Here is a 19,929-nt window from a genome sequence, read left to right on the forward strand (position 1 = left end):
CATGACCCAGAAAGGTGCCATAATTAACGTCAAAAGACAAATGACAAGATGAGGGAGGGTGGTGAGTAACTTACATCACAGACAAAAGCCGAGTCTCCCTAACATACGCAGAGTTTTCATAAATTGATTTTGAAAAGACCATCAACTGAAGAGAAAACTCAGGATAAAAAGATAGGAATTTAAGTTCAGAAAATAGGAAACTCAAACACCTGGAAATAGACAAGAGACTCAACATCACTCCTAAACGCAACTTAAAACTACATTATCGGGGGTTGGCTGGTGGCGCCGTGGTTAAGTGCGCATGTTCCGCTTCCTGGGGGCCCAGGGTTTGCCGATTGGGATCCCGGGTGCGGACATGGCACCACTGGCAAAAGCCATGTTGTAGCAGGCATCCTACATATAAGTAGAGGAAGATGGGCACAGATGTTAGCTCAGGGCCAGTATTCCTCAGCAAAAGAGGAGGATTGGCAGTAGTTAGCTCAGGGCTAATCTTCCTCAAAATCAAAACCAAAAAAAAACGCCAAAAAACTACATTATCAGTTTGGCAAAATCTCAGAAGCTTCGTGAAACCAAGCTATTGGCACATGTGTAGGGAAACACGTACTGTCACACATCGATGGTGGGAGTATAAATTGGTACAACCCCTGAGAGTAACAATCTAGCAATATTCACCAAAATTATAACTGTATATACTCATTGACCCAGCAGCCTCACTTCCAGGAATTTATCCTATACATACACCTGCACATTTATGAAATGACACATGGACAAAGTTTATTATGGCAGTATTGTTTGCACTGCTAACCAAAAATAATTTACATGCTCATCAAAAGAAAACTGGTTAAATATATTATGGTACGTCCATAACATGGGAAGAAGCTATAAAAAGAGAATGAAGCATGGCTTTCTGTACTCCTTTGGAAAGATCTACAGAACAAGTATTCAAATGGGTGGGGGAGGGGGATGACAAAGAACAGAAGAGTCCGTTCAGGGTGTTACAGTATGCCACCATTTGTGTAAAAACAGGGTAAAAATTAAGTGACGGTATTTGGCTTCTTTGTATAAAGAAATCAGAAAGACACACAATAAACTAATAAAGTGGTTATCTGGCAAAGGCTGAGGCGGGTGGTGAACGAGGCAGGAGGAAGTGTGGTTGGTGGAGGACTTTTATCTGGATCCTTTCCTTGTGCTTTTTAATTTTTGAAACATATGAACGGGCTGATTATTCAAAACACTATAAAAAATGTTAAAGACACAAAGTGAGGTATCTAAATGCAACCCTAAAATTAGCTTTTGTATTAATCATATTAACAAAAGATACAAATTATTATTTGGGGATTGATTCCCCAATATAAACATCAATAGACTAGGTGTGCTATGTTTGGAAACAAAAGGAAAGTCTGCAGAAAGGAACGTTTTGTCTCCTATGAAACACTGGCTTGTTACATTAAATGTAGTTGAGTTTCTTCCAATTTAAACGTACGTGAATTCAGTATCACAAATTCTTATTAAAATTCGGCTTGATTTTGAAAATACTCTATCGGTCATTTTTACTTTGTTTTGAGATAGATTTGGGGGGATTATTCTGTTTTTGGAGAAGCCAACTATATCTAAAATGTTAGATCTCATTTCCTAGAGAAATTTTCCAAATCCACTGGGACATCTAACTCCCTACAAACGAGAACTGACCCCGTCAAACCAGACCCTCTGATGGGGCTACGTAAATGTCTCCAACTGCCACCACTTTGTCCCATCATGAGTTTCATGAAACAAAAAACTCTTAGGCATTCTACAGTCAGAGAGTTAGGAAAACAAGAAAAAGTTTCCAACATACTCTGAGGAATGTTTAGTTTTCCTCAGAATACAAAAAAATGACAATAATGGGCCATCCCCGGTGGACTAGTGGTTAAGTTCGGCAGGCTCCACTTTGGCAGCCTGGGTTTAGATCCCGGGCAAAGACCTACACCTCTCATCTATCAGTGGCCATGCTGTGGCAGTGGCTCACATACAAAATAGAGGAAGACTGTCACAGATGTTAGCTCGGGGCGAATCTTCCTCAGCAAAAAAAGAGAAAGACTGGCAACGGATGTTAGCTCTGGGTGAATCTTCCTCATCTTCCTCAGCAAAATAAAAGACAATATTTATGTTAGAGTGTCATGGTTATATAGCATTTCCCGCCATATAATTTATTGTATTCAAGTCAATAAAATCATGATAGTATCAATCAAAGCATAAAATAGAGTTAAACTGAGCACATTAAAATAGTATTCATTAAAATAAGACGTTACCTGTAGTATGCTTTAAATATTTAAATGGGAAGGATATTAAATAACTAATTGCCACGTGCTACAAGTCATCAGTGACTGTTTCATACAGGAAGTAAATTTTGAGCTTGGTCTTGAAGGAAATGACTGGCACTCAGAATCTTTAATCAAACGGGTTTTACAATCAGAGATTCACCTAAGCACAGCACAGTAAAAGGAGTAATCTCTCTGAGTCCTTAAATTCTGACGACATGACGAAACAGTCTATGTCTACAGAGAAGTTCAGTAAGACCCCGAAAGCCCTTGAAAAAGCCTGTCACTTTATACATCATAAAATCAGACACCAGCCTCTCTCACTTAAAAAGCAATGAGATTGAAAGGTTGTTTAATTTTCCCACATTTTAATAAAAGACTAGACCAAGTAACGGTGCAATAATGTACATTCCTACGTCTATAAATCCCTTTATATAATACCAAAATTTTGAAAACATATATGCAAAAATAAGATTCTACAGGATCTCCCATCTCAGCTGCTGCTCTAACATGTTTTGTCTGAAGTCCTAACCCCTCTTTAGAACTCTTCAGTAAAAGCCACGTGGGAGAAGACTCCAATGAACCCAAGAAAATACCTAAGAAATCAGCTGAACTGATTGAAATCAAGCTTCCTATTTTTATATATTTTGCTTAGCATCAACGATCTCTTCAAGACGTGTGAAGCACTTTAAAAACTGAAGGGTCAGTGTCACTGTCTTCCGTGTCTTCACCGCCCCCACCCCACAAAAGAGAAAGGAAGAGAGGACAATATAAAATGGAAAGTTACGTTTTCATGCTTCTGACTGGAAGAGCTATGAAAGTTTTATTCGGATTCAGGGTACCAGTCCCAAGCTCACGACGCCTTTTAATATAACTCAGTAATAGTCTCTAAAACAACATGAAACAATCACTTTACCAAACGCATACGTACATTTTTCTACAGATCATGTAAGCTGAAATATATAGCCCAATAACCTAAAAGAGTATTTAATGAGGCTAATTTAAACTAGAAACTGCTTAATATACATAAAGTACACGATTCCCCTTAGTATTTTAATATATTGTAATTGAAGTGATTATCTGCTTATAAGCTAGTTTAAGAAAAATAACACTGCCAAAGGCAACAGCATTTTGATATAGTAGCACTTACCATTAAAACAGAAACAAAGCCCAAAGAAGCTCAAGATAAAAATACCAAGTTATGTGCCAACTAGCAAGATTAAATGATCGATAAAACCATTTTCCTGAATAAGCCTCAAGAAAGTGACAGAGCGCTTTCTTGAGAGATTCAGAACACAAATGACACTGAACACGAAATGACTGGCATGTTCTGCTGTCACTAACAAGTAACGTAAGAAGCCATGAAACTAGTCATTCTTCCCGCCCTTCAATCTCAAACACCCATCCAGAAACAAACAAACAGTTTAGATCAGGTTATGGTTTTGCATTTTCTCAAACCTACATTTTTTTCCCACTGAGAACAGAATTTTTCAAATGGGACAGGAAGAGGTCTCAGACCCCAGCCTGGCCTTTGCGCACAGGCCACGGGGGCAGAACAGAGGCCCGGGGACCAGGAGCTGTGCTCACCTGCTGCGGCTGGTACCTCTGCTGGGCCTGGGATGGCAGATACTGCGCCTGCGGAGGGAGGTGCGGAGGCTGCGGCTGCTGGTTGTAATAAGGCTGCTGGCCCTGTTGGCAGTAACCACTCACACCTTGCTGTCCATACTGAGGTGGCATCTGTCAAGGAGTCACGCAAAGCAAGTGAGAAAGTCAAAATGTGCAATTCAAGGAAATCAAATATGGTTTCAACTCAGCAACAAGAACGGGAGTCTTTGCTAAGCAATTCAATATTTTTAACATTCTCTCCATTAGATAAATCGGCACACTGCCTTCTATTCACATATTGTCAATGAAGTCAAAGATAATTTGACATTGCTTTGAAAAATAATTGATCAGATATCAAATATTGATAACATCATAAAAACCCGGCAGAGGGAAAAGCTCTCTATACTGACATTTAAAAATAGTCTCTGCTAAGAAAGTCAAAGCATTAAGTTAATCCATTCTCATGCAACACTCAAAATGAAAATGAACTCCACCAGTCCAAGTTCACTGACTAGTATTTTGTAGGATGCTTGTAGTTTGGGTCATGTAGAGGCTGCGTGTTTGTTTCAACTGAGGTCAGAACGTCCCGGAACATTTGTAGCAGATACTGTACCAGTTACATTAGCAATTCCATGGGCTATTTTTGCTAAAAAGAAACTACATTGCTTTACAATCAAATAAAACCCTTTAGAAAGTAATACTATGTATATCAAACAATATAATCATCAATGAGTTCTTGAAGGAAAGACATTCATGTCTAATACAAAGGGAGTATTTTCCTAGTTGATAAAACAGGTAATGAGGTAAACCAAAGCACACTGCACTGCAAAGAGCAGAGAGATAGACAAAAATGGCCCCAAATGAGTCTTCTCCACCTCTAATTGACATGAGCCTAAAAATCCTTGAAATCACTGTTCAAAGGAAAGTCCTTCCTCATGCCATAAATACACCACTGATGATATTTTTTAATGTTTTTTCAAATGAGAAATCTATTGACTTTTTTTCTAATTGGGAGAGAGAGTAGGAGAGGAAAAGAAAAACAAGTAATCAGGATGGCAAAAAGCACTCCAGAGACGAGAATGGTGAAGTCACTGTTAATACCACAATACGGGCCATTTGAGAACTCCAAGAACTGGAGCCCCATAAGCCCACACACTTGAGAACTCAGTGATCAGTTCCAGACACACGCTTAAAAAACCAATTTACTAGAGACTATTGAATGAGGAAGAAGACGGAATGGTAAAAGGAGGAAATTAAACACTTTGCCTCTAGAACCAATTAGCACAGTAATTCAGAACACATCCGACGAAGTAAAAGGAAAAAATGGAAAAAGCTAAAGTTCATATTCCTTTTGACCTGATCTAGATTGTTTTCAAGATCTGTCAGCAATGATGACAGAGCACTTGGCCACAATAGCTCACAAATGCCTCTCATCACACAGAGCCTAAGTCAACAGAGCAGGCGAGTTTGTATTGGAAACCGTTTAACAGCACAGTTGAATTCTTTGCTTTCTATTTATTTTACAGCTTGATATTTCATAATGAATGTATGTCCCAGCCATAAGCCAAGCCAAAGAATTTCCATAAAATACAGCTCCACATGCTAGAACACCATATACCACCACAACACATATCCTTCCGCTCAACACCCATATGTTAGATTTGATATCTAATACTGCATTTCACACAAGCATCTTTGCAGTTTGATTTGAAGCAGTTAGGATAACACTTTCGCCAGTGTTGAAATGACTGCAAAGCTCCATCAACGCAGCCAGCAACTCCCCTATGAATCGCACTTTAATATGTTGACTTTCTGGTTTACAGAAACCCTTACACACAACATGGAAGTGTTGTTTGGGGAGGGGGCTCCGTTTTCTCAGCAAGACAACAACAGGACACATGGCAGGAGTCTACGAACACTGGTGCAAGCATGAACCGGTTAGAATTGTTACTCTCCATTCCAGCTCTGGAAAGTTCAGGGGTAAGTCGGGGTGCAGCTAGGGTGGGAGGGAATGCAAGCAAGTCTTCAGCGAAGCCAGAGCAATGACCCCGCAGAACACGGCAAACTTCACAGGGGAAGCATCAAAAATGTCACAGGGGAAGCCATCAAAAATGTCACAGGGGAAGCCATCAAAAAAATTAAAAATCGATTTGCTCGCCTTTCAGATGCGTGGTCTGCGTCCTCTGGCACTAACCTAACCAGCACCTCACCCTCCGAGTGCCTGGGATGAGGTAACACACAGCACAGTACAAACCGGACTATTGCTCAGACCTGGGGCCTAGTGCCCAGTGGCTGCCCCTGGTCTACTGTCCTCATGCGGGCGCCACAACAGAGCAGACTCCTCAACTCGAGTTTAGCTAAAGACTCTCTGGGTTAGAAGTGCACGAAATCTGAATCCAAGTCTTCGTGTCCCTCAGTTGCGTGAAGATGGTCAATCACGAAATGATATTTGTCTCACATCTCCGCCTGTACGATGGGGCTGCCTTCTCTCTCAGTACACAGTATCACAACCAGCAATATAATAATCCTACCTGGAATTCCACACGGATGCTGTTATTACTTATTAAACTACAAGTTGTCGTGCCCTCTCTAAAATATTAATTATTTCCTAAGCGTTACTTTTAAAAACCAATTTCGAAATAGACTACTTCAGTTGTCTGGCCCTAAAGTCTAATTCTTTGAGGATCAATATTGCTTTTGTTTTAATCAATTTAGACGCAGGGCTTTCAAAGATCTATCACGTGCTTTCCTGACATCTTAAACCAAACAGTCATTATCAGGAAGCATAAATCGACGGGCTGAGCTGTAGCACACTGACGGTCGAGGCTGTTGGACAAGCCCCAGGGTGTCACCCTGGTCTGGCTGTGCCGTCTTCTCACACACCATCCAGACACTCAGCCACTGCTGGGCACTCTGACCTCCCTGCTCTACGGGATGCCCCGCGGACTGAGACCCCCCCCCCACACACACACTGTTAAAGGATGAAGGCCCAGGGGATGGGCCATGAGGGAAGCACTGAGCTTTCCGCTTCAAGTTCTGTGAAATCCATCTTGGCTTCTCAGGGTGTCCTCGTTGACCTCTTAGTTCTCAACAGCATTCAGGGCAAATAAGGTCACCAGGCTGCTGGACGCAAGTGAAATTTAACCAAGCGACTGAGCACCAGGAACCACTGAGAGGTGAGGATACAAAGCACTCAGCTCAGATGCCGCCCCTTCCCTGACCAGCCCGCCTGAGCCCAGCGCCGACCGCCATCACTCTCATGCCAGTTCCACAGCGGAGGTGATGTGATTTAGCTAGTTAACGCCTTGATTATGCACTCAGGGGTTTACTGAATATCCTCTTCACTGGACTATAAGCTCCCACACTAACGTCATGCCTCCTTGAAGAGGGCCCACCAGTCAATAAATGTTTGTTGAATGAATGAATGTTGTTTAATGGATTACTAGATCAAGTTATAATTATATAAAATTTTGAACTAATGAAGGAACACGTTATAAAATTGAAGTCACTTGCACCATCCAGGTTTTTGATACATATATGTTTAGCTTCATCTAACAGTCAAAAGCACTGAACCTCATACCAACAGCAACACAGCGTCCTGGGCTGTTAACTGTGAACCCTCTAAGTGATTACGGCCCAGCCAATGCCCCGCACCTTTACAATGGTTTGAATACGAAGAAAATCACTCAACTAAACGAAATGGAAATCTCCAGAAAATGCCTGGGATCCAAGCTTTTCTGTTTGTTATTTAAAAAACAAGACAAACAAGAATTTATTTCACTCACTTCTAAATAAAGAGGATCCTAAAGTGGAGCATGAGCACGCACAATAACAAAAAATTTATTCCAATTTTCAAAGAAATATGAACGCTTTCAAGCATTATTGCAAAGTCTAGCTAACAATGATTCGCTTAAGTATTTACTAAATAAATACTTTTTTTTATATAGAGAGGACATGAGAACGGTCACATCTCTGTATCATGTTCTATGTGCAGAATTCCAGGCTCCATTTTTCATTTTACCTAACCTTAAATTCCTTGCTCATACTTCAAAATTGAAGAAATGATCAAGGTTTATCTTCTCCCTGTTCTTCTTTCTAAAGAAGTTTTAGAAAGCAGTTTCCCCACTAAGTTGAAAGGCACACTGACACTATGACCTAGCAATTCTCCTTGTAAATATACACCCATGAAAGAGGACACAATCTAACTCTAACGCAGTAGGTGAATGGAAAAAGTAGAGCTTGCTGTAGTCATACAAGGGAATTCTATATAGTAGTAAAAAAAAAAAAAAGCAAGTACTAAGACTCACGTATCAAAATCGTTCAAATCTTAAAAGCAGAAAGCAACAAGGACCAGCCTGGTGGTTCAGTGCACTCTGCTTCAGCAGCCTGGGTTCATGGGTTTGGATCCTGGGTGCAGACCTACAGGTGGCTCATCAAGCCATGCTGTGGCAGGCATCCAACATACAAAATAGAGGAAGACTGGCACAGATGTAGCCTAGGGCCAATCTTCCTCAAGCAAAAAAAGAGGAAGATTGGAAACAGATGTTAGCTCAGGGCCAATCTTCCTCAGCAAAACAAAAAATAAAAAGAAAGCAACAAAAGGTTAATGGAATGAGGTACCATTTGTATAAATTTTTAATACACCAAATAGTAGCATATATTATTTATGAATACATATATATAGTAAAAGTACAAAAACATGCATTGAAAAGGAAATATATGACTCTCTCTGGGGTGGGGAGAGAGGAAAAGATGGGGTGGACCTTCAGCCTTGCATTTTTTTCCCTTTAAAAAAAAGAGGGAGATAGAAGCAAATGTGCCAAAATGTTAACACGTATTACCTTGGTGTAACTACACAAGCGTCTATTATATCTGTTTCTGTACTTTTCTGTATGCCTAAGTCATTTCATAATTCAAAATTCTAAAATAAAGATGTTACCTCCACCCTACCCCACATATTCTCTCCTTGCTCTGCCCCCAAAGGAAGAGGCATGGAGGCAACAGCCCCCAGGACAGGGCCTTGAGAGAAAAGAGCCTCGGTGGGCTGCGCTGCTCCAGGGACCCTAATCCATTCCAGGCCTTTCGCCTGGGGCAAGGCAAGGCCAAAGCCTTCGTTATGGTCGTCTAGGTTTCCTGTAAATGGGTAAATCTCTGACATTTATACCAGCATTTTCCCTATGGCTCCTACAAGGGACACTCATCTGGCAAGTTAACTCACAGAAATAAGTTCTATAGTGAAAAAAGTTTGAGAAATAAACATACTATAAAAATAAAACATAATAGTACATTAAAGGATTTGTGAAATCCTTACAAAATTAAGAAACCCATCTACCTTCAAGTCTGGGATTTTATAAATTGATCTGCCCAAGCCACCACGGGGCCTTGGCAGTTCAGTTCATTGCTGTACTCAGAACGCAGGGCCTGGAGTAAGAGCTCAATGAGTAGCTGTTGACTGAACCCTCTGGAAAAAATACATAAATCACCCACCCCTGACATATAAATGGAAGAGCTCTGTGCCTTGAGCTACACAATGGCCCAGCCCAATGTTCCATCTCCACAGCAGCTCATAAAAACACTGCAAGAGATATCACAACCCTCCTTGATGTACGCTTGCAAGTTATGGTACCAAAATATGCCACAGTTTCTATTATGCACCTGGCACCTCTGGATTATCTGAGTCCATTTACATTATCAGTTTGTCCCTCCTTTTGGAGGAAAACAATTTAAGATCAACCGTAATACTTTACATTGTCCTAAGCTTATGACAGATTTTTAACATATTTTTAATCTATGGAAAACCCTCCATTTCTGAATTGCAACATACTCATTTTATGGTATGGAATGGAATGAGCACTTTTCTCCGTATCTTCAGCTTTCCCGATTAAAGACCTGTTGTTCTTTTTCACTGTGCTAAAATACACGTAACATAAAATGTACTGTTTCAACCATTCTTCAGCGCACAGTTTAGGAGCATTAAGTGGATTCACAGTCATGCAAGCATTATTACTACCCACCTCCAGAACCTCACCACCCCGAACTGAAACTCTGTCCCCACTGAACACTGACTCTCCATCTCCACGCCCCATCCCAGCCCCTGGTGACCATTTTTCTGCTCTCTGTCTCGACAAATCTGGTTATTCTAGGTACTTCACACAAGCATAATCATACAATACCTGTCCTTCTGTGTCTGGCTTATTTCACATAACGCCTTCAAGGTTCACCCATGTTATAGCACGTATCAGAATTTCATTCCTTTTTAAGGCTGAAAAATATTCCATTGCAAGTCTATACAGTATTTCCTTCTCCTAGTTATCGATGGTGGACACTCGGGTTGTGTCTACGTTTTCGTTACTGTGAATAATGCTGCCATGAAAACAGGCAGACAGATATCTGTTCAAGCCTTCACTTTCACTTCTTTGGGATATACACCCAGAAGTGGAATTGCTAGATCATACGGTCGTTCTATGTTTAATTTTTTAAGGGACCGTGCCACTGTTTTTCATAGCAGCTACACCATTCTATATTCCCACCAGCAGTGCACAAGGGTTCCAATTTCTCTGCATCCCTGACAACACCTGGTATTTCGTTTGTTTTTCTAACACCCATCCTAACGGGTGTGAAGTGGTATCATCTCATTGTGGGTTTGATTTTCAGCTCCCGAACGATTAGCGATGTTGAGCATCTTTTCACATGCTTGTCTGCCATTTGTTTATCTTACTTGGAAAAATGTGCTCAAGTCCTTTGTCCATTTTTTAAATGGCTTCTTTGTTATTGAGTTGTGTGTATATATATGTGTGTGTGTACAATACAACTTTATATATTCTGGATATTAACCCTTTATGTGATATAACACTTACAAATATTTTCTCCTGTTCTGTGGGTTGCCTTTTCATTCTCCTGACAGTGTCCTTGGATGCACAAGTTTTTAATTTTGATGTTGTCCAATTTACCTATCTTTTCTTTCATTTCTTTTCTTACATTCAACACACTGTATGATCTGTTTATATGAAGTTCAAAAACGCGTGAAACTAATTTAGAATGACAGAAATCACAGCATTGGTTGTGGGATATGGAGACTGGCTAGAAAGAGGCATGAGGGAATCTTCCAGGAGTGACAAAAATATTCTGTATATTAATTAGGGTGATGGTTTTATGGACGGACATATTTGTTAAAACTCATCAAACCGTATACTTAAGATCTGAGCATTTTATTGTATGTAAGCTATACCTTAAAAAATATGTATATACATTTAATAGTGAAGGAAGTACCTAAACTTTTGACCTCACACATTTTTATAACATTTATGTTAAACCATTCCTGCTTTATTTATGCCTTGATGTAAGTTTCCTATGTGACAATTAAATAATGACTGTTCCTAGGTGCTCCACAGGGAGCTTTCCTACTTTCCCTTTACATAATCCAAAATATTACACAGCAATTGGGCATCCTGAAATAACTATGGTGGGTGTGTAAATTGAAATATCTAAGGCAAGTCACAATACGTATAGAAACGATATCCCTTCTTTTCTACTTTTGAGAATTTATCTTAAGAAAAAAATATGAAACAAGTAGTCAAAGATATGTGTAGCAAGGAGGTCACTGTACCCTCCATGATAGCATCCCATTCAAAAACATGGAAAGAGCCTAAATGTCTAAATGACAATCAATAGGGATTGGCTAAAAAAAAGGGAGGGGGGTTCCAATAAAATATCATAGAGCCATTAAAATCAATGAATCTCATTGTACATAATATGTATTTAATAGGAAGAAGCAGGGGCCGGCCCCGTGGCCGAGTGGTTAAGCTCACGGGCTCCACTTCGGCAGTCCAAGGTTTCGCTGGTTCAGATCCTGGGTGTGAACTTGGTACCACTCATCAGGCCACACTGAGGCAGCGTCCCACATGCCACAACTAGAAGGACCCACAACTAAAAATATACAACTATGTACTGGGGGGATTTGGGGAGAAAAAGCAAAAAAAAAAAAAAAGGGAAGAAGGGCTGTTGACAGATTATTGAGGTGGGGCTCAAGGGGTAGCAGGTCACAAAACAATGTATATAGTATAATGCTATTTTTGAATATGAAAATCTGCGTATGTGTGGTACATGAGTAAAGAACAGCCTAGAAGAATATACACCAAAATGGTATATATCATTTCTTAAACCAACTCAGTGTTTTTCACGAATCTCGAACAAAATTTAATTTATTCTGGATTATTTATTGCTGTCTTTCTAAGAGTTATCAAAAAGTATATCATAACAATTTATCTTTAACAGCAGAAAGCTCCTTAAGTTTTACTCGTTTGTTTTTCATCAGAGGTTTGAGCCCCTCCAGGTAAATTCTACAAAACAGGAAGGAAAAAGCACAGGAAAAACTGTAAGTTCACAAATGCTACATTTTAGGCTTTACTGTGGCAAATTCTGCTGGCTTCCGATTTCACAGAAAGATCAAACGCTATTTTTCATGCGTCAGAGACAGACTCAAAATTCCCCACAGCAAGGAATCCAGAGGTTGAGCCGCTGTGTGGTTGAACCAAGTGCATGAGGAAATTTTATTATGTCAACATGTCCGGTCAAAAATAACGTGCTGGAAGGTAATAAAGTTTATAAGGTCAAGATCCTACGAGTGCTCCACAATCTGCAGTCCCTGAAGCTAAGTTCCCAACCGAGACTCCTAAACGATTTAGGCGCTTTTTTTCACTTTCCGATTTTAAAAAGAAAAAACAACTTGTCCTTAGGCTTGCCTAAGGGGGAAAAAAAAAACCCTGCACAATTTCCCGAAATGACTCCTTCATGCAACAAATGTATGTTGAGTGCTTATTGTATGCACTGTACAGGAACACTAAGTTCCTTCAAATTCTGTCCAGCTCCCCTGGATTAACAGAGAAAAGACAACCCAGAGTTGAAGGGGTTGGCGAAGCACGCAAGAGTCAAGCAGCGTCTGAAACTCCAGCACAGGCTCAATGAGCAATCACACCAGCAGCCTAGCTGCACAGCTCACACTGCTATGGAGCCCACCCGCACCTTCGTCTACGCCTTGTTCCTGACAGATAATGTCCGGGCCACAAATACTGCTGTTGTTTGATTGACTGAAAAATAACCAACATATCTGGGCTACTTTAACCCCCTCCTTTAGCTTACAATTTGTTTTTAATTCATCTGACTTGTCAAATGGAAATGTTCTAATTTGCCATCATTTTTCATGACAAATTTCTTTTCTAAAACTTCCTTAACAGGTAGACACAATATAAGATTACAAACATAAACACAGTGAAAATAATGTACATATAATCTCTCTCGGATTTCTTTACAATTATTAATTGCCTATAAAATTTCACTGCTTATTCTAAATCCAGCTGCTCTCTACTTAGCAAATCACAGCTTATGCGAATACTAGGTCAGACCAGTGTTCTGCAGAGTGCATAGTCTATACAGCTGTGGGAACTAAATGGCAGTGGCTTTCATGACCTCAATTTCCAAAAGTCAGGGATATATCCTGAACAGTCTTTATTTCCTCTTCGTAATCATTATCATTCTATTCTCCATCAAGTTATTTATATCCGTCTTAAATTAATTTATATTTCTAGTCCACACTACCTCTTGAGGGTAGCAAGTTCTGGAACATTATTATCCACTTTGTAAAGCGGTACATCATTTGGTTTGCACAAAATTAACTCCAAGCTTCAAGGAGTGCCCCCTAATGCGAGGGCACAGAATTTGATTAACAAATGGATGGTCAACCAATTCAAGATAAAGCCTTTATGCTACCAGATCCACGATTCCTTGTCAATTGCTATCATCCTGCTCTGTCCCTTGGTCATTTTCATTGGCTTATCTAAACTGCTTTCACTCTGTTAGTCTTTATTGTGGAAAACAGCATGAATGATGCCAAGGCACAGGAAGGATGGGCGTACACAAAAGTAAGATTACTTTTCTAGTTACTGTTACAGAGAAACCTCTAGTATACATTTTGTATTCTCCACCTCCTAAATACAGATGTTTTCACCTTTCTTTCCAGGTCAGCCAATTAGAGGAGATTTTGTTTAAGTATTCATAAAATGCAGCCATTCACTGGCAGTAAAATGCTTCCTCTCATTTACAACCAGCGTTGAACTAAAGTCTTACTGTACACAAAATTAACACACAAGTGTATAATTGTAGTTTTATGCTCAAGTGCCCTAATTATGCACTTTAAAACACTTTCTTCCCAAGGATCCATCGAGGGCATTCGATATCACAGATCTATAAAGTTTACAGTGTGCTTTTTGACAAAACAGAAGCATAACAAGAAAAAATCTGCAGCTTCAGAGAAAAAGTATACGTGCAATGCACAAGATAATAAATCTCATTCTAAAAATTTTAGCTAAAAAAGAGCATATTTGCAACGTATATAAATCAGGAGTGGGGGTGGAAGAGCGTGTGCCTAAGAGCAAAAGATTGTCATTCATATTGCCTGTTTTTGAAGAAAACAGAACCTGCACAGAAAAACAAGTGGTCTAGAATCTTTTATATATCATCACAGGGGAGGGGAAAAAAAACGTGAGTCTATATGCCCTATTTATGTAATAATATAAGCAGGAAAATATTGTTAAATTTTTATTTCTTATTTCTAATATGGAAGCTTTGACATCTAGGTTACCACCATTTACGTTTAAAACAAAATGAAAGATAAGTGTTTTCTATACCAAACATAGGCATTTTTAAATTAGAGGATCTTTACTACGGAAATGCATCCACCGGACTTGCACAAGGCTGGGCTTCCGAGGAGGTCATAGCACATCAGAAAAAAACGAAGGGCCCTGAAGGCAATCAACCGTCAATTCTGCCAACAGAAGCAACATTCTCCTAGAAAAAATGACTTGAAAATAAAAAAAGAGAAAGAAAAGGCCTGTGTAGCCTCCCAGGGATTCAGCTGTCTTCACCCCAGAAAGCACTTTTCCAAGAAAACAGGCACGTGATGTCATTTATTTAGTGATCAATACCTCTCATCAGAAAGCAATTTGGAGTTTCCATCTTTCCTGTTATATTTCTGCCCAAACTGCAACAGGTAGATTTGAATCAGTGAATATAATCTTTGAGTTGTTCCAATCTTTCTAAAAACTACGAAAAGGGGCCGGCCCAGTAGCGTAGAGGTTAAGTGTGCACGTTCTGCTTCTTGGTGGCCCGGGGTTTGCCGGTTTGGATCCCGGGTGTGGACATGGCACTGCTCGGCAAAAGCCATGCTGTGGTAGGTGTCCCAGGTATAAAGTAGGGGAAGACGGGAATGGATGCTAGCTCAGGGCCAGTCTTCCTCAGCAAAAAGAGGAGGATTGGCAGCAGTTAGCTCAGGGGTAATCTTCCTCAAAAAAAAAAGAGAAAACTACGAAAAGATTACAAAATCAAAAGTCATAACAGTACAACAGTCCCTCACACACGTTAGAACAGCAGGGTTTTCTAATAAGACTTTAAAATAAGTGTCAGGCTACAGTATGTTCATGTTTTAATAAACCACCCACTTGGCCCACACACACGTGGTAGGGATCCCATTTACTACAGGGAACATGGCAAACACTCAGCAAGGACCAGGGATGGGAACTACAGAAGGAGCTTCTTGCCCAGCTGCCCTTCTGGCCGGAGATTTCTATTTTTATCAAGCACAAAAAGAGAAGCCAAAAGCTTTACCACTTTCCTATATAAACCCAGCTGCCAAAATGGATGTGCCAAAGGGGAATTTCAGAGAATTTTAAAGAGATAACCTTTGCTGAGGCTGCAATGTCAACTTTGTAACCGCATGACTGGAACATGTGCAGTGAATGCTAGATTGAAACGACTGTTCTATTTGAGATAACTAAGGAGGGGGGAAAACAGAGAAAACAGGGATTTACCAGAATAAGACTAGAATTTTAAAACAGCCAACGGGGAGACAAGCGACTGGCATCTTCGATGGCGGTGAACTTGACGGTGGGAGGACAGGAAGGGGAACACCATTCACTGCAGGCTCTTTCCACCTTGAGGATTTTACACCATGCAGAAAAATTCCTTATTCATGTGTGTATGTGTATGCCCATGTGTATGTGTGATTTTTTTAATACAGCTTTGAAATTTTTCTTTTTTTAATGAAAGAAGGTAGATTGTATTGTTACCAACAGTCTAAAGCTCAACCTTTGAGGGAGAGGGAGCTAGCTGCTTCTATATCTTTTCTGTATCTTTCTCCCTCTCCTGCCAAAAAGAAAAAAAAAATGGTTTTACTAACTGAGTTGATGAAATGGGGGTAAAAAACCACCAAGCCCAACAAAAATGTAAATTTCAAAAACTGTGTTGTGTTAAAACATGATCCTCTAGAATCTAAGTGTCCCGTAAGATATTTTTTAAGGGAGAAACATGTACTGATTAATCTATCCACTCCTAAATGTAAATGATGTATATGGTGAAAAAGTACAAATGGAGAAAAATAACAGCAATGGTAATGCAAAGGGTCCGACTTCTCCATATACCATGGCCAAGACCCAAACCTGGCTATTCGAGTCTTCCTCTAAGACTCTGAGAACTCAGCAGACTGCAGAATCTAAGAATAGGCAGCCCAGGGGAAGAACCAGCGCGGGGCCCTTGCTGGCATCCTCCCCGAGCGGAGGCATCGACACTGACTTGGAGGGCAGGGAGGCAGCTGCCGGCCTCATCCTGCGCTACCGGGGACAGAACAGGCTTCACGGACCAGGACTTGCTGGTCATTTTATTTTTTGCCCTGACTTACAGAATGCGCCCGTAACAAATAATGGGGAGTGAGAATAAAGAAGTCCTTTTGCATCAGAAGACGTTTCTACTCCTAACCCACCCTCTCTCACCGTGAACCCCACACGCAAAGGTGGACCGGATGACATATGTACACACGTCGGTGGTTGAAAAACTGACTCCTTGCATTTTATTCCCTGGACCAAAGTCCGAGTGGGCTGGGAGAGTGGGGAAGGCAGGTGGAGATGCTCAAATATATCTAACACACACAGTCAGATATTTGGATAATAAGCTATTGTTTTAAACTGAAAAGACACGTCCATTGCCCCATCCTCAGAAGGCTAAGCCTAATTACAGTTTGTTGTGAATCACTTTATCATGCAACGCAAGAACTGGCAGAGATTTCAGAGATCACTGGTTCAACCTTCTCCTTATTAAGATCAAGAAGCTGGGGTCATGGGTTAGGAAACCTGCACAACTTCACCCAGCTAGAGTCACAAACAGAACTCCGCACACACACCCGCCAGCTCATTCCACTCCCCCATGACACTCGGTCACGCAATGGAAGGACGGGGGAGTAACACATAAGTGAACCATGGAGGAGAGGCTGTAAATGGACACTCAGGCTGGGACAGGAAGAGCAAAGGACGCTGGAGACCTCACTCTTCTCTGGAAGACGGTAGCGCTGGAACAGACAAGAGTGCTGGGAAGCGCAAAGAACACAAAAGAAGCAGCACGAGGAGAAGGGGTTGGAAACAGGGAGCAAGGTAAGTAAAAGGACAATGGCTACAAAGGAGAAATGCATACAAATTTGTTTTAAGTTTTAAAAATTGAAATTTAAAAATCTAGATGGATTAGATTAATTTAGAAAGTTTTAGAATATAAAATTTCTACCAACACAGACACCATATACTTGGGCAAAAGCGGTGAGGGTGGAGCCTCTTCACTTTTAGCCATTTAGCACATAAATTTAACTCATATGATAAACTTGTGATACTGGGTAATACTTTAAAGAGGAGTTCCATTTTGAGGTTGAGGCAGTATGAGGAAATGATGCTTTGGATAAAATATCAAAGCCCTTGAAATATAAATATATTTCAAAGTAAATGTTTATATAAAAAGAGAAAATAATTTAATTATTTCCCTTGAGAAAGAAGATCTGTAATTTTTTTCTTATTTCATCAGATGGAACACCATGTGCCGAATATTCCCAAAAGATCAGTCGGGAAAAAATATAAGATGTTGACATTTTAAAATCATTAACAGAAAGTCACCTGGGGGCCGGCAGAGGAAGATACACTCAATGTAGAATTTTCAACAAATTAAATGTCTCACTTCTCTCTACTGTCTCCTCTATTTATAAATCATTAAAATTAGACATTCTAACCTATTCATTCTGAAAACCAATAATCATAAAATCCTAATTATCCCCCTCAAAACTACACTTTGACACAGATGTAATCTCAGATTGTCCATTCTAAGCATCTTCCCATGTAAGCCAGTAGACTTCAGGGAAATACGAAAGCCATTTAACTGTTTTTGCTAGAACATGAAGGGGTATAAGAAAACTGTTCAGGGGTTGGCCCCGTGGCTGACTGGTTAAGTTCGCGTGCTCCGCTTTGGTGGCCCAGGGTTTCACCGGTTCGGATCCTGGGTGTGGACATGGCACCGCTCACCAAGCCATGCTGAGGCGGCGTCCCACATACCACAACTAGCAGGACCCACAACTTGAATATACAACTATGTTCCAGGGATCTTTGGCGAGAAGAAAAAAAAAAAGAAGATTGGCAACAGATGTTAGCTCAGGTGCCAATTTTAAAAAAAAAAAAATTGTCCTAAGATACAGCCCTCCAATCCAATGACAAATAAGGATAATTGGGCCAAAGCATTTCTAAGTAGACCATACTCTAATTCTACTTTATTTTAACTATAGGACATAGATTTCTTACATTACTATTAAAAGGAAAAAGCCAGGTTTTAAACAGTAACCCAGACTGACTTTCACTTTAATAAATCCTTTAGATTTAAAAGATGGCTGTACACGTTATGGGCGGGGAGAGGTCCACTATTCATTCAACGTATCTAGTTCCCTTTCAAGAATGTTGCTCATGAGGGGCTGGCCCCGTGGCCGAGTGGTTAAGTTCGCGCGCTCCGCTGCAGGCAGCCCAGTGTTTCGTTGGTTCGAATCCTGGGCGCGGACATGACACTGCTCATCAGTCCACGCTGAGGCAGCGTCCCACATGCCACAACTAGAAGAACCCACAAGGACGAATATACAACTATGTACCGGGGGGCTTTGGGGAGAAAAAGGAAATAATAAAATCTTTAAAAAAAAAAAAAAAAAAAAAAAAAGAATGTTGCTCATGAGACAGTGGAAGCGCATCAGAGCAGCCATTACACAAGGCAACCACGCGGTCAGGAAGGCTCTCCCGGGCTCAAGACAAGGTACTAGGAACTGGTGGAGGATGGTCACAATTGAGCCAGCCCCAGTGGTCTAGTAGTTAAGGTTTGGCGCTCTCACCGCTTTGGCAGCCCAGGTTCGTTTCTAGGTCTCAGAACCTACCACACCACCCGTCTGTCAGTAGCCATGCTGTGGCAGTGGCTCACACAGAACTAGAAGGACTTACAACTAGGATATACAACCATGCCCTAGGGCTTTGGGGAGGAAAAAAAGGTCCTATTTTCTAATCAGAGAGGCTACATTTAATAATCACCCACAGTCGCTTAAAAGCTGCAGCTACTTCGTAGCGCTAGAGAAAAGAATGAGCAACACTCTCTCTGGTCATTGGGCGGTTCCTGAAACCTCTTTCCAACGCACTCCGCCCCCCATACTGGTGGGAGCCTAACAAACCTACACATCCCACCACCCCCTTAGCAGGCTGTGATCACCCTGCACGTCCAGGATGAATCAACCGTTGGGGCTTGGGCACCCCATCCTTAACGGGTTCTAATCCTCCTGAGTGGGGCTCCATCTGCAGGAGCCTCCAGGCGGCTGCCCTCACCGCAGGCTTCTTCTGCAGCTTCGCTGGGACAAAGCACTGCTCAGGCAGCCACACCATGACGTGGTGCCAATGTGGCCCTGACATGGAGCAAGGGAGACCGGCCGCGCAACTGGTGCATCAAGCCACCGTGCTTTCAATTTTCCATCAGGTTGTCCCGCAGACAGACCATATTCTAATTCTACTCTATCTCAACTACAAAAAAAAAAAAAGAAGAAAAAAATTCTTACATTTCTATTAGAAGGAAAAGGGAGTGGGAAATGAAAGGAGCTTAACAATCCTGAAGGTTACCCAGGGCGATGGCTTTCCAACGTCCTGACTCC

General features: G+C 40.9%; 1 protein-coding gene across 26 annotated transcripts in view; it reads right to left on the bottom strand.

The window, feature by feature from the left end:
* ARID1B (AT-rich interaction domain 1B) overlaps positions 1–19,929 on the bottom strand; it is a 413,537-nt gene that overhangs the window by 285,461 nt on the left and 108,147 nt on the right. For 23 of the 26 annotated variants that reach the window (XM_070603126.1, XM_070603106.1, XM_070603112.1 and 20 more), the window contains exon 3: positions 3,885–4,034. The exons of the other annotated variants lie outside the window; for them this stretch is intronic. In XM_070603126.1, the coding sequence (XP_070459227.1) occupies positions 3,885–4,034 (150 nt within the window). The remainder of the gene's footprint in view (positions 1–3,884; positions 4,035–19,929) is intronic. 26 annotated transcript variants of the gene reach the window in all.

This window comes from Equus przewalskii, chromosome 32 (assembly GCF_037783145.1).
Source record: "Equus przewalskii isolate Varuska chromosome 32, EquPr2, whole genome shotgun sequence".
Classification (NCBI taxonomy): domain Eukaryota; kingdom Metazoa; phylum Chordata; class Mammalia; order Perissodactyla; family Equidae; genus Equus; species Equus przewalskii.